The 23779-nt window shown below is 45.5% G+C and overlaps 1 protein-coding gene across 1 annotated transcript in view; it reads right to left on the reverse strand.

The window, feature by feature from the left end:
* The window catches only part of TBL3 (transducin beta like 3), a 192600-nt gene that overhangs the window by 63001 nt on the left and 105820 nt on the right, over window positions 1-23779 (reverse strand). The window contains exons 9-11 of the mRNA XM_069209783.1: window positions 18589-18679; window positions 7309-7514; window positions 6922-7063 (exon numbers count right to left, since the gene is read on the reverse strand). Of these exons, the coding sequence (XP_069065884.1) occupies window positions 6922-7063; window positions 7309-7514; window positions 18589-18679 (439 nt within the window). The remainder of the gene's footprint in view (window positions 1-6921; window positions 7064-7308; window positions 7515-18588; window positions 18680-23779) is intronic.

Genomic DNA, 23779 nt, shown 5'->3' on the forward strand with positions numbered 1-23779 from the left:
GTTCTGGGCACTGACAGCTGTCAGTGGCCTCTGCTGGGTGTTAGCCTTTATGGCTGCACTATCCTTAGCATGGTGGTCTGACCCCATGCCAAATAGCAAGTTAGGCCCCCTGACCCTATTGGTCATGGTGGGGTTACTCCAGCTCTGGGTAACCTCTCTGGGTAAGCTAGGGGTAACCCTGGCCAAGATAAGGTTAGCAGAGGTGGATACCTCTAAGACCAAAATTGAAAGAATGGGTGGAGACATTGAAGAGGCAGACAAGAGGCAATTCAGACTAGGTCCTATCACTGTGGAAGTAGGTCAGTTCCCCAAAGGGAATGACCTGAACAGAAGGATGTAAGGCAGAGTAGGCCCTGCAACTAACCAGCCTATTTCTCCTACTCTTCCTCGCCTGACAGACTAGGAAGACTCTCCCAGCTTGGGCTGAGTCTCCTGGCCTGTGGGCTGGGGGGGGCTTGTGTAAAGAAATGGCTCCCTGTTGCAGTTACCCCCCACTTTTTGCCTGATACTGATGCTGACTTGACTGAGAAGAGTGCTGGGACCCTGCTAACCAGGCCCCAGCACCAGTGTTCCTTCACCTAAAATGTACCATTGTATCCACAATTGGCACACCCTGGCATTCAGATAGGTCCCTTGTAACTGGTACTTCTAGTACCAAGGGCCCTGATGCCAAGGAAGGCCTCTAAGGGCTGCAGCATGTCTTATGCCACCCTAGAGACCCCTCACTCAGCACAGACACACTGCTTACAAGCCTGTGTGTGCTAGTGAGAACAAAATGAGTAAGTCGACATGGCACTGCCCTCAGGGTGCCATGCCAGCCTCTCACTGCCTATGCAGTATAGGTAAGACACCCCTCTAGCAGGCCTTACAGCCCTAAGGCAGGGTGCACTATACCATAGGTGAGGGTACCAGTGCATGAGCATGGTACCCCTACAGTGTCTAAACAAAACCTTAGACATTGTAAGTGCAGGGTAGCCATAAGAGTATATGGTCTGGGAGTCTGTCAAACACGAACTCCACAGCACCATAATGGCTACACTGAAAACTGGGAAGTTTGGTATCAAACTTCTCAGCACAATAAATGCACACTGATGCCAGTGTACATTTTATTGTAAAATACACCACAGAGGGCACCTTAGAGGTGCCCCCTGAAACTTAACCGACTGTCTGTGTAGGCTGACTAGTTCTAGCAGCCTGCCACAAACCGAGACATGTTGCTGGCCCCATGGGGAGAGTGCCTTTGTCACTCTGAGGCCAGTAACAAAGCCTGCACTGGGTGGAGATGCTAACACCTCCCCCAGGCAGGAATTGTCACACCTGGCGGTGAGCCTCAAAGGCTCACCTCCTTTGTGCCAACCCAGCAGGACACTCCAGCTAGTGGAGTTGCCCGCCCCCTCCGGCCAGGCCCCACTTTTGGCGGCAAGGCCGGAGAAGATAATGAGAAAAACAAGGAGGAGTCACTGGCCAGGCAGGACAGCCCCTAAGGTGTCCTGAGCTGAGGTGACTCTAACTTTTAGAAATCCTTCATCTTGCAGATGGAGGATTCCCCCAATAGGGTTAGGATTGTGACCCCCTCCCCTTGGGAGGAGGCACAAAAAGGGTGTACCCACCCTCAGGGCTAGTAGCCATTGGCTACTAACCCCCCAGACCTAAACACGCCCTTAAATTTAGTATTTAAGGGCTACCCTGAACCCTAGAAAATTAGATTCCTGCAACTACAAGAAGAAGGACTGCCCAGCTGAAAACCCCTGCAGCGGAAGACCAGAAGACGACAACTGCCTTGGCTCCAGAAACTCACCGGCCTGTCTCCTGCCTTCCAAAGATCCTGCTCCAGCGACGCCTTCCAAAGGGACCAGCGACCTCGACATCCTCTGAGGACTGCCCCTGCTTCGAAAAGACAAGAAACTCCCGAGGACAGCGGACCTGCTCCAAGAAAGGCTGCAACTTTGTTTCCAGCAGCCTTGAAAGATCCCTGCAAGCTCCCCGCAAGAAGCGTGAGACTTGCAACACTGCACCCGGCGACCCCGACTCGGCTGGTGGAGATCCAACACCTCAGGAGGGACCCCAGGACTACTCTGATACTGTGAGTACCAAAACCTGTCCCCCCTGAGCCCCCACAGCGCCGCCTGCAGAGGGAATCCCGAGGCTTCCCCTGACCGCGACTCTTTGAATCCAAAGTCCCGACGCCTGGGAGAGACCCTACACCCGCAGCCCCCAGGACCTGAAGGACCGGACTTTCACTGGAGAAGTGACCCCCAGGAGTCCCTCTCCCTTGCCCAAGTGGAGGTTTCCCCGAGGAACCCCCCCCCTTGCCTGCCTGCAGCGCTGAAGAGATCCCGAGATCTCTCATAGACTAACATTGCGAACCCGACGCTTGTTTCTACACTGCACCCGGCCGCCCCCGCGCCGCTGAGGGTGAAATTTCTGTGTGGGTTTGTGTCCCCCCCGGTGCCCTACAAAACCCCCCTGGTCTGCCCTCCGAAGACGCGGGTACTTACCTGCAAGCAGACCGGAACCGGGGCACCCCCTTCTCTCCATTCTAGCCTATGCGTTTTGGGCACCACTTTGAACTCTGCACCTGACCGGCCCTGGGCTGCTGGTGTGGTGACTTTGGGGTTGCTCTGAACCCCCAACGGTGGGCTACCTTGGACCAAGAACTAAGCCCTGTAAGTGTCTTACTTACCTGGTTAACCTAACAAATACTTACCTCCCCCTAGGAACTGTGAAAATTGCACTGTGTCCACTTTTAAAACAGCTATTTGTGAATAACTTGAAAAGTATACATGCAATTTTGATGATTTGAAGTTCCTAAAGTACTTACCTGCAATACCTTTCGAATGAGATATTACATGTAGAATTTGAACCTGTGGTTCTTAAAATAAACTAAGAAAAGATATTTTTCTATACAAAAACCTATTGGCTGGATTTGTCTCTGAGTGTGTGTACCTCATTTATTGTCTATGTGTATGTACAACAAATGCTTAACACTACTCCTTGGATAAGCCTACTGCTCGACCACACTACCACAAAATAGAGCATTAGTATTATCTCTTTTTGCCACTATCTTACCTCTAAGGGGAACCCTTGGACTCTGTGCATGCTATTTCTTACTTTGAAATAGCACATACAGAGCCAACTTCCTACACTCACCTAGACAGGAACCATCAACCTTCAGTGTGAGGGCCCGAGACCTTAACCACTGGGCTAGATGCGACTTATTACTGGGCTTTGTCTAGACTTAACTATGGTATTAAACCCACAGATTTTGATGGGAAAATAGACTTCAATGTTCCATTACTAGAAATGTTCAACAGTCTAAGCACTTGAAAATAAACAGACACGCTGCATGAGATACCAGGCCTTGAACCTTTAACCTACTGAGTGACAGTCAAAGATATTTACCAGTAGGCCAGAAGTGACTCTGTGCTGCTGTGTATTAAAAAGTAACTATAACATTCGAATCAAAAATCTTGCTAGCATGGCGCTTTCAAGTCTTTGTGTGGAGAGACCATTGCAATAACAATCTCTCTCTCTCTCTCTCTCTTCCATTCCTTTATGGGATGGAAGAGTGAGAGACAGTGACAGCCCTGCGGGGGAGCCTCAAGGCTCCCGCAGTTCTAGCCGTCTCCCCGCGTCCTGTGGGAGCCGGCATTGCTCCTGCAAACAGGGAGCTGCTTTAAATGACAGCTCCCTGCTTGCAGGAGCAATGTTTTGATCTGTTTCCTTGCACGCATATTGGCTGGCAACCCCCTGCATTTAATTCTATTTTGCCCTGGGGATTGGTGGTTGCCAGGGCAGTGGGAGGGCCACGTGCCCCCGCATACAATTTAAACTTTGCCCCGGGGAGGTGGTGGTCCCCAGGGATGCGGGGGGGCTGCGCAGCCCCCGCATAGAACTCAATAATTGCCCCAGGGAAGTGGCAGTCACCGGGGATCTGAAGGAGGCTATAGGTCCTCCCCCATATTAAAACATTATTTTGCCCTGTGGCGGTGGTGGTCTCCGGGGAGGGGGGTAGCCCCCGAATTACTCTTTCTGATGGCCCTGGGTAGATGGCGGTTCCTGAGGATAACAGAAGCTCAGGGAGGAACGGTGGAGGGGGATGGGGATGGGGGTCCCTTGTAATCCCCTCCTTTTTGGATGTCCGCGGGACCTTACCCACCCAGGGGCTTTGTGAAAACTCACTTTTTTTTCTTTCACATTTTCACAGGATCTGCTGTGACTCAAGGCAAAAATGTAACAACAAAAAAAAAAAAAAATTTTGGCTCAAGGGGTAGCTCTGGGACCTGAGCTAAGGAGTCAGGGTGTCCCTACCCTGGCCCTTTTTCAGTGTTTTGTCTTTTTTTTCTGGGACTCAGCTGAATCCAAGTCCCAAGATGACGGTCAACACTTCACAGGTGAAGTGTTGACAGCCAATGAGAGCTCTGTATTTCCCTGCACAAGCTTGTTATTATTTGCAAATCCTTTGCACATCTAGATAGCTATATTTCTTTTTCTTTTAATACCTCAAAAACTACTAAAAACTACTGAACGGGTTTACACCAAATAACAAAAGCACTCTTTCTGGACCAAGAGCTACCTTTCTGCCAAATCTGGTTTAACTCCGTCCAGCGGTTCGGGCTGTAGTCGTACCTAAGATCCCGATCGGGGATTTTTTTTTTACCCCCTCCATCTTTCTCAAAAAGCGCTTTTTCAATGGAACCATGGTCCTAACTACAACTATCTATTGGTGACCATAGGAAAAGTGCTTTGTTTTGTTAATAACTTTGGTGCAATTTGACAAATCTTCACGAAAGTTGGAAAACTAGTGTTCTGGTCAGTTCAGGTGCTGTCTGGACAGTTTCGGGGTGATGGGTCAAGGGAAGGGCCGAGAAAAAAATGGGCGGTCCCAAAACACGTTTTCCTATGCAATTTCCCATGGGGATTTTAGACATGACTACAGCTCAAACCGTTGAACGGAATTACATCAAATTTGGCAGAAAGCTAGATCCCAAAGATGTCTTTTTGTGATTTGGTATAAATCGGTTCAGTAGTTTTGGAGGTTTTAAGGAAAAAGACATTTGTATAATTAGGGACGCGGACCCGACACATCTCAGTCAGAGTTCCGATTGGCTTCCAATACTTCAACCGGAAGTGTTGCAACCATTTTGAGAATCCGACTCAACCGAGTCCCAAGCAAAAAGGCTAACAACCCAATAAGGGGGCAGGGTCAGAATACCCTGATCCCCTAGACCTGGTGGTGGGTATTTACAGGGACCCAGCCGGGGTAAAACATTTTTTAATTGATTTATTTATTGTAAGAATTTGAGGACCCGCTAATCCAAGCAAAATTTTTTTTTTTAAAAAGGACGGTGTCCCACGCTTGTTCATACAGCAGCCCCAAAGTGGGCCTCCCTCATTTTCACTGCTTTCTCCTTGTTTTTTTTCCTCTCAGTTTTTGTGCGCATTCTCCTTTCTTTTCCCTCATTTTCACTGTTTTCTCCTTGCTTTTTCCCTCATTTTTTGTGTGCCTTCCCCTTGACGTTCCCTCATTTTCACTGCTTTCTCCTTGCTTTCCCACGTTTTTGTGTTTCTCCTCCTTGCTTTTTCCTTGTTTTCACTTTCTCCTTGCTTTTTACCCTGTTTTGTGTTCCTTCCCCTTGCTTTTCCCCCAATTTCACTGCTTTCTCCATGCTTTTTCTCCAGTTTTTGCGTTTCCCTTCTCTTTGCTTTTCCCTCGTTTTCACTGCTTTCTCTTTGCTATTTTCCCTCATTGCCACTCCCACATGCTACCCATTATTTCCGGCCTAGCCCCATCCACTGCCTCCTTGCAGGAACAACATTAGGGCTCCTCCTGTGGCCACCAACAAGGAGGAAATGGGTGACCTGGGTGGGCACCCAACATTTAAAGAGAGGCCCAGGGGGATGGGGTCCCCAGGGACAATGCTGGCCCGGGGAGGGGGACTGCATGTACCCCTCATTCCTTTAAATGCTGGGCAGGCCCTGGGGATGTGGCCCCATCCCCTTAAAAGGTGGCAGGCTAAGGGGGATGGGGCCCCAGGGCTAAAACTGTCCGCATGGGGTGGGGGGGGAGGTTAGGGGGTGCCTGCGTGCCCACCACCCGTGTGGACTGCTTTTAAGAGGTGGGCTGTTGGTCAGGCCCTGTGGCCAACCCCCACCACACACGGCTGAACGTCATGCATGGCGTGGGGTTGTGGGGGAGCTAACTGCAGGGCCTGGCCACAGGCCATGCCCTGTGGCCAACTCTTGCCAAAGGCCATGTGCAGCAGAGGTTGGATTAACGTTTGTAATTAAATATTAGGGTACGTAAAAAAAAAAAACCCACAGAAATTGATTCGAAAAAATACAGGTTACAGGGACGTTACAGTTAGGAAATAAATTTTAAAAAACCTCAGAAATTAAAAAAAAAAAAAAAAACAACCAAAAAACTAAGGTTAGAGGGGCATTATAGTTAGGAGTTAGGTTCACATTTTACACGCACAAAGCCCTAATCCTGTATGTAAACCTGAAGCATACAAAACTGACCTCTGTCCGTTTGTTCCCATACACCATTCAAGATCACACACTTACTTTAGGTCTAGCACAATGTACATGCATTTAACTGGGATTTTGGTAACTTTTTACTCTGTAAGCCCAGTGTTCATTCTTCATCAATCCAACAAGGAAGTATATCATACGTGACCTGCAAACATTTCCACAGCTCAACTGTAAACTTAAATTAATGACACATCATGTGTTAACCGGGTGTTTTTGCTCCTATGTTTGAGCCTTCCGGACATTTGACCTTCTGGTTCTTACTTTGGAGGACAAAGTGCTCATCCAGGATATTCAGCACCATGTTGCCATGTTAACCTGAAGCTCAAACATGATCAGCTATCATTCCATCAGCTCACCTGCAGATTCAGAGTAGTGATGTGGTCTTACCTGTATGTCCGTACAAGATCTGGCAGTTAGACGTGGAGATCTCAAACACTTTTAGCTGAGAACTGTTTGTAGCCACCACAATATGGGAGTCTGAAGGGCCTAGGAACTTCACATCCAGAACTTCGTCGTTGTAACCTGCAAACTAATGAAAAGAAGTAAACAGTTTGTGGAGTTTCTTAAGGTGTTGAGAGCCAGTGTTATTTACTTAATGTCAGACTGAATGCAAGTAATAACCAAAGACATTCTACTCCTGCTGCCTCTCTTTGTATGAGGGAGACAGACCTAAAACCACAGATACTTCAATTCATGGGTTTCTACTAATGTAGAAATTGCAATTAAAGAGGCAGATATCCTGCTTCCACCAATCGCTACGTACATAGCACCCACCTGCTTTCTGGGCTGGAGGGTCTGTAAGTCATACAGAATGATGTTGTGCTCCACATTCACCGTTGCGATCATCTGCTGAGTGGGCATCAACGTGCAGAAGACCAAACTGTGGATGCCAGCCTCATCCTCCGTCTCTTGGGGAGTATGCAGTACAGTCTGAGTATATACGCATCGACCGGTATCAGCTTCCCAAATCCGCAGGATGCCTAAGACAAAAGATCCATAAAAGACAATAAGCAAAAAAAAATTTCCTGGTTACGATATCCAATTTACCCATACATTTAAATGTGTTTTAAAAAACACCAGCTTCAAAACCACGGTGCAACCATGTTGATAACATGAAATAAGACCCTATTCGAACTTCCCCAAGCCTTTCAGTTGTAAAAGTGATCACAACTACTGACCTAGGCAAATGCTGCATGGTCCTCCCCCCCCAGGCTCATCTCGGCCCCTGGGACCCAATCCCCTGGGACATGGCCTAATTATTTTTTTGGGCAGGGGCTGTGTGCCCCCCCCCCCCCACCCTTCCCAGGCCTATCTCGGCCCCGGGGACACCACATTCCCAGAAACCGCCCTAATTATTTTTTGGGGGTGGAGGGGCCATCGTCCGGCCATGTGACCTGGGACACATTGCTGTCATAGAGAGGGAGCTGCTTTAGCTGATAAAGACAGCTCTGGCTTGCTGCAAGCAGCCAAGCCACAGCAAACAGCTATGTTCTGTGGATGGTCACCCTGAGACATAGCTGGGGGTGGCGGTCCCCAGGGCCATCAGTAACTCCTTGAGGGGGCCACGTAGCCCTGCTCAAACATAGCCCCTGGGTGGTGCTAGTCCCTGGGGCCACAGGGGGCCAAACATTTGCCCCAGGAAAGTGGGGGTCACCAGAGCAAGAGTGAGTGGCTGTGTGGCCCTCCCCCCCCCCCACACACCCAATTTAAGAAATGCCCCAGAAAGGTGGTAGTCCCCTGGGTCTGAGGGGTGCCGGAGCCCCACCCCTGCATTAAAAAGTAATTTCCCCCAGGACCTGGCCCACCCGGGGGCCTCATAGAAACAAATGCAAGCTTTTTTTTTTTTTTTTTAAAGAAAGAAAATAAAAAAATGCTTTTTAGCCCCCGGAGGGAGGGGCGGGCCTCTAAGACCCCATTACCAGAGCTAAGGAGTCAGGGTGACCCTACCCTGGCCCCTTTTCCTTTTTTTCCACATTTTGTAGGGGGACTCGGTTGAAACCGAGTCCCAAGATGGCTGCCAACACTTCCGGGTTTGAAGTGTTTGCAGCCAATCAGAGCTCTGCATTTGCCGTGCACAAACTCTTAATCTTTGCGAAGTTGTTGGGGCCAGAGATATACACATTTGTTTTTCCTTTAATATCTCAAAACTACTGAACAAATTTACACCAAATAAGCGAAAGCATAATCTGCATACCGAAAGTTGGCTTTCTGCCAACCTTGGTGTACTTCCGTCCAGTGGTTCAGGCTGTAGTCGTGTCTAAACGTCCTATGGGAATTAACATGGGAAACACAATATTATTGACCTCCCCCTTTTTCTCAGCCCCCGCTTGACGGATCACCCCGAAACTGTGTGTGCGCAACAAGAATCACCGGCACACTTTTTTAGGAGAATTTCATGAAGATCTGTTAAAAGACACCAACACACCTATATATGTATATATGCCCCTCCACCCTACTGACACCACCTCTAAGCAGCTACCTTTGGTTACGTGGGTAGTGGGAAGCACCTGAATTGGTGTTGTCAGTTAACTAAAGGGATTCAGGACTTTGTAAGCTAACAGGACTTTTTTGTTATATTTTTTCTATTAACATTTTGAGAGACAAATTCTCATCATAGAAATAATGATAATTTGTGTAATTATAAACGCAAAAGATTATGTAAATGTAGTCAGTATACAATCTCCATCAATAACCTAGATTAATAAATGTATCCAATGGTGATGTTATTCAAATAAAATGTGCTCCTTAAGATAAACTCTAGTATGGGAACCGTGGGGAGTGATTAAAGATCCTATTTCTCAAGTATTTTGGATTTTGGTAGTAAGAGAATAAATGTATTTGTGAATGATATAGCTCTATTCCATTACCTCAATAGGGGATATTGTTGGATATCACTATGCACCCCCCACACCCCAAAAAACACAATTGTATTCAACAATATGTCTAGTTCCCAGAATTGTACTTGCCATCAAGTAAGGGAGCCCATATTTTGTTAAGAATTTCCAAAGTGTCTTGCACTTTGTATATCACTCTCTCATACAGGGTTAGTTAAAAGACTTTTCTTAGACATTCCTCATGTGAGAGGAACTCTAAATTTCCAATTACTTAAGATACAGACTTTAGCCACTGCCAGTGAGGTGGCAATCCACCTTTGCCAGGAGGTGTGTGTATCCGACATATCAGAAAGCTTGTGTAGCAACGGCAGTTTCATGAATGACCAAGAGGGTATGTGGAACTAATGTTTATAAAACCTTTGCACAGGAAGTTGTAATAGTAGGACATTCTCAGGAAATATGTAAAAGTGCACACCCTTCCTGTCCACATGTCCAGCATATGGAGTCATGGCTTCAATCAGAGCTAACCATACATGCTGGCATCCAAAACAAGTTGTCTAGTATATCATACCTTGTGAATTTTTATCAGGACTCACATAGTCCTTGGCCATGGCTTTTTGGTTAGAAGGATCATTCTTCTTCTGTTTATGCATTGTGAGGTTAGTTTGCAATTTCTCTTGGGTGCTTCATAAGGTAGGGCTTGAGAATAATTCTGTCATTACTGTGTTGTGTAATCCAGTCACTACCTCTTTCGAAGAACCTCAAAGTTTAAAGTATCTATATGCCAGAGAAGTAACTATCGGTTGCCTCCGTGCTCCCTATATGTGAGAGAGGCAATGTATCAATTATCAGAACAATGGTAGTCTTCAAGCCTAAATTCTATTTTTAATTTCTCAACAAACATATTGACTGCCTCATTATCTATCTTAACAGATCTATGAATGGAGAGTCAGGTTGCTAATAGGGAACGAGGCATGCAGTGTATCTTGTGTGGGAGGATAGACTGGCAGTGTATATATCCTCTTTCCTGAAAAGTTCTACTAGAGCATTAACTGCTAATTTGATCCAGAAAGTGGAGCTATTGGTTTATTCATGATGTGGCTAAGCAACCAGGGCTTCATGAATGACAAACGTTTCTTCTGCGCATTTGGACTAATAAAGCTGGAAAATGTATGTGGTAGTTTCTGTCAACCATATTGATTATATGCCCGATCTTTACAGAAGAGGACATGCCTAGGACGAGCTCTAGATATGTAGTCACTAACTGGAATTTAGTGTTCTCAGAACTAAACATTCAGCAACTATATGAAGGAAATTACAGAAGACAGTTGATCTCAAGCTGACTACTCCACTCATCACCTTTGCATTTTATCTCATTTACAATTAGCTTTTTCCAAAGCAAAGCAGAATTCCTTACACAAATTAGTATGAGACAAGGGCATGGTTACACATAAAATAAGTGCAAATAGGAGCTGGGTACAATATAAACAATGATCAGTGAAGTCACCTGCAAAAGTTATTGATCTTTATGGGAAATGGGGGCACTGACAAGAGTGTGAGGTGCACACTGTAGGGTACGGAAGGAATTCTGAACCTTTAAAGCACTTTATACGATGCATCGAAGATACAAGTTAGCACCATGGGGTATGGACCAAACAGAACATATAGGAAAGAGATACCAGAATCAATAGATATGGGACCAAAATCCAGTTAACTAACAGGAACACAATACAATCTAGAGAAAGTGGTGAAGTTGAAGATGGAAGTAAAATCAAGAAAGGGGAAAGAGGAGAGTGAAAATATAATGAGACAAAGTAATTGGCTGAAAGAGGAAGAATATTATCCACTAAAGATGGAGAGGACGAAAGGTGAACATATGGAAAACGAGCAAATTACAGATATAAATGATAATGTAATCTTTGTGAGGAAAGATGAGAGAATCCAAGCTTTAGTATCTGTAGGAAAATACCTCTTTTTGTAAGATCAACCCCGACCCCAGGTTTTTGGACTGACGCTTCTGCTTTAATTACTCTTTAGTGCACTGGGCCCTGCACTCCCGGCACAGGGAGCAAAAAGAATTAATGAAAGGAGGAGGTGTGAGCTCCTCCAGCTAGATGACCACAGGATGGCCCTACTTCAAAGTTGTTACCGCCACAGTGAAGCAAATGGCAATTACACATTTGCATGCCTGCTCTGCTCTGTAAGAAACAGGCTAGTATCTACTCCAGAGAGGGAAAACATCTTGCAGAACCAGTTTCCCAGGTAAAGTGGCTCATTAACCTGGGTACACCCAACGGGTGCATCCAGGGCAGCTTACAAGGGAAGAATTCTTATGCCATCTTGGATTCAGGTAGAGAGGTATCCTTTGGTGGCCAAATCCCAAAAAAGTGATGTAAAATGGGAAGGGCTGTCTTGTGGTAACTATTGCCCCATTGGCTTGGGAGTCCTCCCCTTCCTGAAGTAAGTAGACAGCATACAAGTGGAACCCAAGACCACAATCCTCAGGTCACTCCTAGAATATAAAGAGGACAGGAGGACTGCCCTGCTGCTCCCTGGACCCTGCAAAGAGAGGCAGCACCAAACTTTGGACTTCATTTGCTGTACTCAAGTGACCTGCAATGAGGACTGCTCCTGCTGCACCCACCCGTGGAGAAGAGCTCCACTGGTGCCAGGATGGAAAAAAGAAGTGACTCCAAGGGCTACTTGGCTATCCCCTTGTTGAGCACCAGGTACAAAATATCTGAAGGAAGCCTGAACTCTTGAGCGTCCAGCTGCCCAGGAACCCCTACCGGCTGCTAGATGTTAAAGCACCTACTGGGTGACAGAGGGCCTGATTTAGAATTTGGCGGAGAGGGTTACTCTGGCACAAACATAACAGATATCCCATCTGCTGTATTACAATTCCGTTATAGCCTATGGAACTTGCAGAATGGCGGACAGGATATCCGCCAAACTCTAAATCAGGACCAGAGTCATGACCTGCCTAACGTGTCCCCAAACCCAAAGGACCTGTGGTCTAAGCAGAACTCCGGTGGTCCACCAAGAAAGTGAAACTTACCTAAGAGCCACAACTGAACACAGCTGTAATCAGAAGTCCAGTTGACAAGTGGCGTATGGATCTGCATTGGACTTCACCAAATACCCCCCCAACCACACCGTTTTAGACCAAAACCTGAGGCTATAGATTACCTTTGAAACTCGTGGACGCAAGGGTGGCACCAGGGATTTTCAGTTCATCGCAGCAGAACATTCAGCATATTTAGCATCTTCAGCATCTCAGTATAGTGCAACCACAACATCAGGGCCACTTATTGACTGGACCACATTACAACATACCACCCAAGATAGTGCAACACAGATTACAAATTTTGCAGCAAAAAAATGGGAATTTAGGCACACAAAAATCAAAACGTTTGGTTATTTTGGCAGCAATTTATTTTGCTACAGTTACACACTGCCCTCAGGTTTAACCTGTCTGTTCTGTACCGCAGCAACCAGCAGGTTGAGCTGCGGGTTAATTAGTTACTTTAGTGGTTCACCTTGACAAGGATGTGAATATTATTTGAGGTGGGCACTTATCCCTTTCAAATGAAACTTCAATTTCTTACAGAAGTGTTTTGGGTGTAGGGTGGCAGCATGAGGGATAGTGTTTTGTGTGGCGGTGGTGAGGACGGAGAGAAAGAATTGGGCCCCATTGCCAGCCCCAATTTTTGTTTGGTGACAATGGGGTAGGAGGGCCAGCCTCAGGTTTGGGAGTGACGATTAGGGCCCCCCTAAAACCCAACTTACTTTTGGGCAGGTGGTTGTGGGGTCGAAGGAGCAGTAGTGCATTGGGTGGCATTGATGGGGTGGACTGCAGTTTGTGGAGGGGGGCAAATACGCTTTGTTTTATGCCCTCAGGACCACCGCCTCGGTGGGCCCAAATTAAGCACTTCTCACAACGCCTCCCAAGGCATTACCTGCAGGTCCCACCACACTTTAACTTAGGATTTTAAAAAAATGAAGTCCTTAGAAGTTCACTGAAAAAAACCCTACCATTTTAAAACCGAAAAGCACTGAAATTCACCAGTTATATGTAACTGACACCAGTATAGTTTTTTTGGTTTTAAAAAAGTAATATGTTTTATATATATTACCAGTGAACAAGGTATTGTACGCAGAAACACGAAGGGTGTGCCATAGTTGTTCTCTCTCTCCTCTCCCCCTCTCCCTCCACCCCTAAGTAGTTATAGTTAGGACCTAGTTTGTATAGAAAAGCATTTTTTGTTTTGCTAATAACTTTGCTGCCGTTTAAAGAATCTTCACCAGGCCTTGGAAAATCATAAAACTGTTACTAGACCTGCAGGTCAAGTATCTTCAATAATCTACTCGACCTAACTGCAATGTACTTGAACCGTAAATGGGTATCAAACTATGTGATACCAGGAAAATATTTTATTTTACAGTCACCTTTTCCTTCATTACCACATATGAGTGCACCTTCAACTATGAGTTTTGCAAATCTGCTGTTCAAAAAAACTATTTTGTTTGATTAAGTAGACTAAACGTTTGCTCCATGTATAATAGCCCACATATACGGTACACATGAACAATGACTTGTCTTAGTTTACTAATAGCATTGCCATCAGGGCAGAAGTACTTCCCAGTTTATATTTATGTTTAAATGTAATAAATGCATTACTAAAGCATGATGTGGGAGCACGCTGACATTTACAGACAATACATTTACAAGAAATGTCCAAAAACCTTCCCACTAACTTGCACCTTTACTGATAAAACTATATAGTGTATTAATAATCTGGGAAAACTGAGTTTCAGGAAACATATTTCTCATTTGCAGATCACTAAGTAAAGTGTTCTTATTTGTTTTCATACTAATATTTTTTTTTTTTTTATCACACTAAATAAAAAAACGGTCTTTCACAGCTACTGATATGTATTTTGAAATGTTTGTACCGTTGACTTAGTTATTTAAATGTTGTGAGGTAAGAAAAAAAAAAAAAAAAAACACACAGCGTTTCATTTCACTCTTTTTACAGCAGGTCAGACAGGTCACCTTACAAAATCCTGGAACTCTGTAGTCGGAATGGAAAAGACAAACGGACGTGTGACTTCTGTCTCTCAATACAGACCAATGTAATCAGACCAAGATGTAAAGGTAACTTTTTCACTCTCTGACTGAACAGAACACCTGTTCTTTGTCAACTCGCCAGAAGGGGCGAGTAGGTCCTAAAAATAGCTTGACCTGATTAAATATGACTCGTCATAGCAAGTGGGTGAGAAGATTTTTTGTGGCCTATTCACAAAATTTTCCAAGAAAATATGACACTGACTTCAGTGTCTGTCTGGAAAGTTTTGGGGTGATGTGCCAAGTGTGGGCAGAGAAAAAGTGGGTGTCCCAAAATGCTTTTTCCCCATTCATTTTTCAATAGGGATTTTGAACAGCGAATGCGCCCCAAACACTGGATGGAATTACACCAAATTTGGCAGAAAGTTAGCTCTTGGACCAGAAAGAGTCCTTTTTGTTATTTGGTGTAAATCCATTCAGTAGTTTTCGAGCAATTAAAGAAAAAAGAAACAGATATCTGGGTAGAATCTAAGCACAGATCTATTTATGTGTAACATGCTGTGGCAGCTGTTACAGGACTCTGGGACACTGACCGCATTGAAATGCATTGTAGTAAATGGCAGGTTTTGAGGGTCACAAAAAGGAGAACGTGTGAAGGGTGATAACAGATTTTAGTTACAATATAAATCCTTTGTTGATGGTACCATACTAATTTTAGGAATTGTGGTGTGTTCTAAGGCCATTTTACCTGGTGAAAAAGCCTTGTGCTCGGATTTCATGAATCAAGTTTGAGAGAAAACTGTTTTCTCATGATTTTCCACAGAGATTGTGGAAGGTGCTCCAGAAGATAAAATAAGAGCATAATTTCTGTAAATTCACACTATCTTTCTCAGCCAAATGAGAATGAAGTCTGATATTCACTATCTTTCTCAGCCAAATGAGAATGAAGTCTGATATTATCAGTAAAACATGTACTTCCAACAGGAGCAGTCTGTCAATGTATTCCCTTGTGTTCTACTGCAGCCTCCCAGATTGTTCTCAAGAACAACTAGAGTGCTAACAATCTTACATACGACAAAAGTGTGGCACACCTGAGGCATCTTGAATAAATCAAGCTGGTAAAACTCAAAACATTTAATTTAGAAAGAAACAAATGAGGGGGTACATTTTGTTACAGAAATTATGGCTTGTGCTGTAGAAAGAAACATTAGGACATGTTTTAAGTGAGTTCTCAAATATCTTCCTCCACTGTAGTATAATTCTGCAGTTGTAGAATTTTACATTGAATTGCAAAGTGGACTTTCTAGGTTGGACAGTTTGTTTGCCAGCTGGGAAGAGTCCGCTCTGAGCCGTTGTTATCATTAATGCTTTTATCTTTATAACTCTGCAACATGTCTGATGACAGATTATTTACAACACTCTTCTATTTCATTAAAACATTCTGACCTGTAGACTGAAACATGCACTTACAACACCAGCAGCAGACTACCAGATAACTCCCTGGTGATCAGCAGCTTTACTACGGTATTCTAATGAGAAACAAGAGCATGAACATTCTGAATTTATGCAATCTGAATTTAAGTGTGGCACATCTGAATGCCATTGTGATGGAATCGAAGTGAAAAAAAGGCAGCATTTTCTTCTAAAGATACTGCAGTAAATTAAGAAATTAGGGAGCTCCATCACAAATAAGTCTCCCAAGAGGGCCACAAGAGGAAAAAAAAGAGCCCAAATGTAGCACAAATATCACACAAATGTAGCCCAGGTATAGCCATATGGCCGAAGTGTGCAAAACAATCTATTCTTCTGTTTTTTTGAAGTTTTATAAAGCAAAGACTTGACCTGCAGGTATTGGCCTGCTTTACATGAGGTCACATTACACAAGGATACATTCATTTTGGTTTTAGGCATGGGGAGATTAAGTGATTTGCCCAGAATAACAGGATGTCGAGTTGATGCCGAAACTCGCACATGGTTCCCCAGTTGTAAAATCTCTGGCCGTTAACGCCACACCCTCTCCCCTAACAAATAATCAAGCGGATAAAAAAACAAAGATAGCAAATATTTAAAAAGTGCTTTGTCACCGTTTGAGAACTCAGAAAATATGTCCTCCTTTTAGTTTTTTTAGAGCACTAACCATAATTTCTATGGTAATAAGACCCTCTTATTTTTATAATTTTTAAAGGAAATGCATTATGTATTACACTTTTGATTACATCAACATTAGGTCAGGCAAGCCACACTTTTATTATAAATATAGAATGGTCGCAATCTAGTTGTTCTCTAGTATACTAGGGGGAGGCAGAGGTCAGGGACATGGAATCATATAGCTGAGGGCAGGGAGGAGGGTGCAGAGGCAACAGGATGACCGTGCTAGACTGGTGGGAGGGGCAGTGGCAGCACATTGGACCATGGAGGGCAAGGGAAAGGGGGCAAGGGCAAACAACCAGGCATGTAGGACAGGCAAGAGAGGATGTGGCAATATAACAGACCCCTGAGGGCAGAAGGAAGAGGCAGTGGCAGTACAGCTATAGAAGCCAACAGACCCGATGCAGGCAGAAGACTCCAAATATTTTTAAGCCCAAAGGGACTTTATTTTACCTGCCTCCTGCCTAAAAACTCCTCTTTTTCAACGTAAATCAATGGGGAAAATCTATTCCCCAGGTTTAATTTCGAAATCTCCTTCTTACCAAGTTCAACATTTTGGAATGTATGGTACATTGGATCACTGAGGACAGGAGAACTGTGGTGGGGGCATGGACTTGGATAACAGAGGGCAGGAGGGAGATGGGCAGGGGCACCAACCTCCTCTTGCAGGGCACGTGTCAGGGGTTGCAGCAGCACAATATAGCACAAAAGGCAAGTGGGACAGCAGTGCAGCACAATGGCCCAGGGAAAGCCATAGGGAGGGGACAGGGCCATGCACATGGACAACAGAGAGCATAGGGAAAGATGCAAGGACCTCAAGCTGAGCATACCAGACAGATAGGAGGGACAGTTGCAGCATAACAAACCATGCAGGGCAGGAGGGGGGGCAGCTGCAGCACACAGGACCATGTAAGGCAGAAAGGAGAGGGTCAGCACATGGACTCAGACAACAGAGGGCAGGGAGAAGGTGGATGGGGCAAGGAAGCTAACTGTTCATGGCATGCAGGAAGGACAGTAGCAGAGCAACAGCCACTCAGAGCTGTAAAGAGGGAGCAAGGGCATGGGCTTGGACAATAGCTGGCAAAATGGAAGGGGAAGGCTAAAAGGAATAAAAGTGTACTGAGGACGCTAAGAGAGTTGAAAGCGACAGGTAACTGTTCACGTGGACCCGAGTGGTCCATGTGACTGGCTCCCAACCCATGGTGGGCAGTCCAAGAGAGTTCTACCGGGAGCTTTAGCCCATTGGCTACAGACAGCTTGCAACAATTTATTGCCTTTAAAGACTGAGGTAAATAAACTCTGCTTATCTTTAAAAAAAAATTATATCACCGGTTTTCCTTGATAGATTTTTGTTGTTTTCGTGTCTATTAAAGCTAATAATACAATTTATTTTTATAAATTATGTTTTTTTTTTATTAAGTCGTGTTTCCTACTTACTTACTGTTTGGGTATTTCTAAATACTTTACACTTTTTCTTTTGATTAAGCCTGACTGCCTCTGCGACAGCTACCAATGACAGAGCTAAGGGTTCACTACAAGAAACCTAGCTGGACCCGATGAAGATTCTGACATTATTACACTATCAGGTCTCACAACCACACTAAATAATAACCCACTTTCTTACATTTTCAAAACACTTTATCAACCATTGTTTAGATTGGAGGAGTATTTATACAAAGTATTGTTAAAATGTTTTATATAGAATCCATGTGTGGCCATCAAGCCACTTTGCAGTGCTGAGTCTCTTATTCGTGGTCTTATGCAGTGACAGTTTTCAGGTGTAGGACTTGGAACCAATGCTCTATGCAAAACGTGTGTTCAAACCTGGTCTGGTATCTCATTTGTTTGACTCAACTAAGGCTTATTCAATGTAACCTGCCACTGAAGAGCCATCACTCAGGACATGTAAGACATGCCACAAAACACAGGAAATGTGGATTCCCTCAATGACTACAAAACAAGTTTTGCACCTGTTCCTGTAACAGTGATCTACCTCTTACCCACCTTTGCTGCCAGCTGTCATAAAGTGGAGTCCCTTCCTTCCAGCTCCTGGAGAATCTGCAGAGTCAGGGAGAACAACAGCTGTTTCGACACTCTGGGGGGAGAGGGGGATTGAAAAAAGCATAAAGTGAAGTTCATCATTCAAGACTGGTGAATCTGCAACACAACTCGGTCTCTAGAGAAGCAAAGATTTGGGTAATATGTTTAAGTTACAGTTACCCAGGTGAACAGTACTTAAGATATAAGAGTCTTGTGGGCATGATAGGGCTTTGTTTAATAATACAGTTTATGATGAGTGTTAAGGGCCTCTGGCACCATGCTGCCTGATAACATACATACTGGCATTACACATAGAATTAACTGAGACACACAAAACACCATTGTTTCTTCAAACTGTTTTGGCGGTGGGTAGGACTGCAAGACCATAAACAAGCTCAAAATTGACGACAAAAATCTGAAATTTCCAGAACGCTCAATGGTTTAATTAAGTCTGCAAGCCTCAATGCGACCTTTCTGCCTTTCCATGAAAGTTTCCGTAAATCAATGGCAATATAACATTGTAACTATTCTTTGATGCTCTTTTCATGAAGGATGTTAACTATTGATAAACTCATGCAAGTGACTGGGTCAAAGAGCAAATAAACAGGCTAAGATGAGCAGCATAAGCATAATTCAGCTTCATCATAGGACTCCTACCGCCCCACCCACTAAACGGGTCAGAAAAGTCACATAGATTACCGTGTCGTATGAAAATGAAGGGAAAGATCTGTGGAATCAAGAACTGCCAGCTATGCTTTGATAGAATGTGACTGCAAGGAGCAGGTGATGGGGAGGTCTGTCAGTACAGAAACATTACGGGCAATGTCACATATCAGAGTAAATATCCCGATTGTGCTTTAGCAATTGAGTGCCAACATGTGAGATGTCCAGGTGAAAGAGAACATAGAGAAGCCACTTAGTAGGTGAAAGGAGGAATGCTTGCAATAAGTCTAACCACTGGCAATCGCCCAGGGTAGCATTTCAACCCATCATTCTTTTGTCCCCTGTACCACACTATGCCACCTCTGATTAGACCCAGCCATCAGTCTTGGTCCTGCTCCAAGAGGAACTGTCTAGCCAGAACTGCCAAGCCAATTTTGGCTTCATTGGGCCTCTTCAGCTATGTGTAGATTGACTCCTGTGGCACTGTAAGCAAAGACTGAGGTCTGGTCATTCCCTAGGCCACGTAGGGTGTTACACAAAATACATACAAGGCAATGGATGAAACGTTTGCAATACGTGTAACCACTGGCAATGTGTCAGGGTAGCATTCCAACCTATCATGCCACCTCACATTAGGCCAACCATATGCAGATCAGTCTTGGTCCTGCTCCAATAGGAACAGTCAAGCCCAAACTGCCAAGTCTGGTCCCTTCCGAACCAGAGGACATGAAATCCAAGACCAGTTTCAGCCTCATTGCACCTCTTCAGTTAGGTGTACCTTGGCTCCAGAAGCACAGTGATCAAGGGACCCAAAGTCTGGGCATCCCCTTGGCTACTAACGGCATTACATCAAACACAAAATGTGATATGAGCAGTGCTTGCAACAAGTTTAACCACGGGCAATTGATTAGGTATCATTCCAACTCATTTTTCTTCGGCCCACTGTGCCACCTCAGCATAGATCCTGCCATATGCAAATGTTATGTTATGTTAATGTTATGCAATTTGTAAAGTGCACTGCTGCCCTGATGCTTCCCAGCGCTAGAGGACCAAATCAGGAGATCAAGGTTAACATGAAGGACAGTTAATTCTAAAACAGCCAAGTTTTGAGTTCCTTACGGAAGCCGAGTTCTTGGCTTGTAAGCCGGAGCCTAAGAGGAAGGGAATTCCACAATTTGGCCCCCATATAGGACATTATGGCCTCACCCCATCTAACTTTTTAAACTCTAGGTAGGGAGGCCAAAGCTAAAGAGGTCGATCTGAGCGTCCTATTCGGCCTATAGAAAGATGCAAGGGCTCCTAGGATCGGTTGCCCACAATTGTGTAGGGACCTGTGAATGCAGCAGAGCTTTAAATTTGATCCTCTGTTCGACTGGCAACCAATGCAGGGAGACTGTAAGGAAATGCCTCCTTGGCATGGTTACCCCCTGACTTTTTGCCTTTGCTGATGCTATGTTTTGAATTGAAAGTGTGCTGAGGCCTGCTAACCAGGCCCCAGCACCAGTGTTCTTTCCCTAACCTGTACTTTTGATTCCACAATTGGCACACCCTGGCATCCAGATAAGTCCCTTGTAAGTGGTACCCCTGGTACCAAGGGCCCTGATGCCAAGGAAGGTCTCTAAGGGCTGCAGCATGTCTTATGCCACCCTGGAGACCCCTCACTCAGCACAGACACACTGCTTGCCAGCTTGTGTGTGCTGGTGAGAACAAAACGAGTAAGTCGACATGGCACTCCCCTCAGGGCGCCATGCCAGCCTCTCACTGCCTATGCAGGTATAGATAAGTCACCCCTCTAGTAGGCCTTACAGCCCTAAGGCAGGGTGCACTATACCATAGGTGAGGGCACCAGTGTATGAGCACTGTGCCCCTACAGTGTCTAAGCAATACCTTAGACATTGTAAGTGCAGGGTAGCCATAAGAGTATATGGTCTGGGAGTCTGTTTTACACGAACTCCACAACACCATAGTGGCTACACTGAAAACTGGGAAGTTTGGTATCAAACTTCTCAGCACAATAAATGCACACTGATGCCAGTGTACATTTTATTGTAAACTACACCCCAGAGGGCACCTTAGAGGTGCCCCCTGAAAACTTAACCGACTATCTGTGTAGGCTGACTGGTTCCAGCAGCCTGCCACACTAGAGACATGTTGCTGGCCCCATGGGGAGAGTGCCTTTGTCACTCTGAGGCCAGTAACAAAGCCTGCACTGGGTGGAGATGCTAACACCGCCCCCAGGCAGGAGCTGTAACACCGGGCGGTGAGCCTCAAAGGCTCACCCCTTTGTCACAGCACCGCAGGACACTCCAGCTAGTGGAGTTGCCCGCCCCCTCCGGCCACGGCCCCCACTTTTGGCGGCAAGGCCGGAGGAAACAAAGAAAACAACAAGGAGGAGTCACTGGCCAGTCAGGACAGCCCCTAAGGTGTCCTGAGCTGAGGTGACTAACTTTTAGAAATCCTCCATCTTGCAGATGGAGGATTCCCCCAATAGGATTAGGGATGTGACCCCCTCCCCTTAGGAGGAGGCACAAAGAGGGTGTACTCACCCTCAGGGCTAGTAGCCATTGGCTACTAACCCCCCAGACCTAAACACGCCCTTAAATTTTGTATTTAAGGGCTTCCCTGAACCTAAGAATTTAGATTCCTGCAACTTACCTGAAGAAGAAGGACTGCTGAGCTGAAAAACCCCTGCAGAGGAAGAACAGAAGACACCAACCGCTTTGGCCCCAGACTTACCGGCCTGTCTCCTGCCTTCCGAAGAAACCTGCTCCAGCGACGCTTTCCAAGGGACCAGCGACCTCTGAATCCTCTGAGGACTGCCCTGCTTCAAGAAAGACAAGAAACTCCAGAGGACAGCGGCACTGCTCCAAAAGAACTGCAACTTTGTTTCAAGGAGCAGATTTAAAGACCCCTGCAACTCCCCGCAAGAAGCGTGAGACTTGCAACACTGCACCCGGCGACCCTGACTCGACTGGTGGAGAACCAACACCTCAGGGAGGACCCTCCGGCGACTCTACGACTGTGAGTAACCAAAGTTGTCCCCCCTGAGCCCCCACAGCGACGCCTGCAGAGGGAATCCCGAGGCTCCCCCTGACCGCGACTGCCTGAACTCCATTTCCCGACGGCTGGAAAAGACCCTGCACCCGCAGCCACCAGCGCCTAAAGAAACGGAACTCCTGTGCAGGAGTGACCCCCCAGGAGGCCCTCTCCCTTGCCTAGGTAGTGGCTACCCCGAGGAGCCCCCCCCCTTGCCTGCCTGCAACGCTGAAGAGATCCCTTGGTCTCTCATTGAAAACCATTACAAACCCGACGCATGTTTGCACACTGCACCCGGCCGCCCCCGCGCTGCTGAGGGTGTACTTTTTGTGCTGACCTGTGTCCCCCCCGGTGCCCTACAAAACCCCCCTGGTCTGCCCTCCGAAGACGCGGGTACTTACCTGCTGGCAGACTGGAACCAGGGCACCCCCTTCTCTCCATTGAAGCCTATGTGTTTTGGGCACCTCTTTGACCTTTGCACCTGACCGGCCCTGAGCTGCTGGTATGATAACTTTGGGGTTGCTCTGAACCCCCAACGGTGGGCTACCTTGGACCAAGAACTAAAACCTGTAAGTGACTTACTTACCTGTGAAAACTAACATTACTTTACCTCCCCCAGGAACTGTGAAAATTGCACTGTGTCCACTTTTAAAACAGCTTATTGTGTTTTATGAAAAAAGTATACATGCTAATGTAATGATTTAAAGTTCCTAAAGTACTTACCTGCAATACCTTTCAAATGAGATATTACATGTAGAATTTGAACCTGTGGTTCTTAAAATAAACTAAGAAAAGATATTTTTCTATAACAAAACCTATTGGCTGGATTTGTCTCTGAGTGTGTGTTCCTCATTTATTGCCAGTGTGTATGTACAACAAATGCTTAACACTACTCCTTTGATAAGCCTACTGCTCGACCACACTACCACAAAATAGAGCATTAGTATTATCTCTTTTTGCCACTATCTTACCTCTAGGGGGAACCCTTGGACCCTGTGCATGCTATTCCTTACTTTGAAATAGCACATACAGAGCCAACTTCCTACATTGGTGGATCAGCGGTGGGGTACAAGACTTTGCATTTGCTGGACTACTCAGCCAATACCTGATCACACGACAAATTCCAAAAATTGTCATTAGAAATTGATTTTTGCAATTTTAAATTTTTCTAAATTCTTTAAAGTCCTGCTAGGGCCTTGTGTTAGTCCCTGTTAGCATTTCTTTTAGAGTTTAAAAGTTTGGTAAAAGTTTGAATTAGATTCTAGAACTAGTTTTAGATTCTTAAAAAGTATTCCAACTTTTAGAAGCATAATGTCTAGTGCAGAGATGAATGTGGTGGAACTCGACACCACACCTTACCTCCATCTTAAGATGAGAGAGCTAAGGTCACTCTGTAAAATAAAGAAAATAGCAATGGGCTCCAGACCTTCCAAACTACGGCTCCAGGAGCTGTTGG

Source organism: Pleurodeles waltl, chromosome 10 (assembly GCF_031143425.1).
Source record: "Pleurodeles waltl isolate 20211129_DDA chromosome 10, aPleWal1.hap1.20221129, whole genome shotgun sequence".
Classification (NCBI taxonomy): domain Eukaryota; kingdom Metazoa; phylum Chordata; class Amphibia; order Caudata; family Salamandridae; genus Pleurodeles; species Pleurodeles waltl.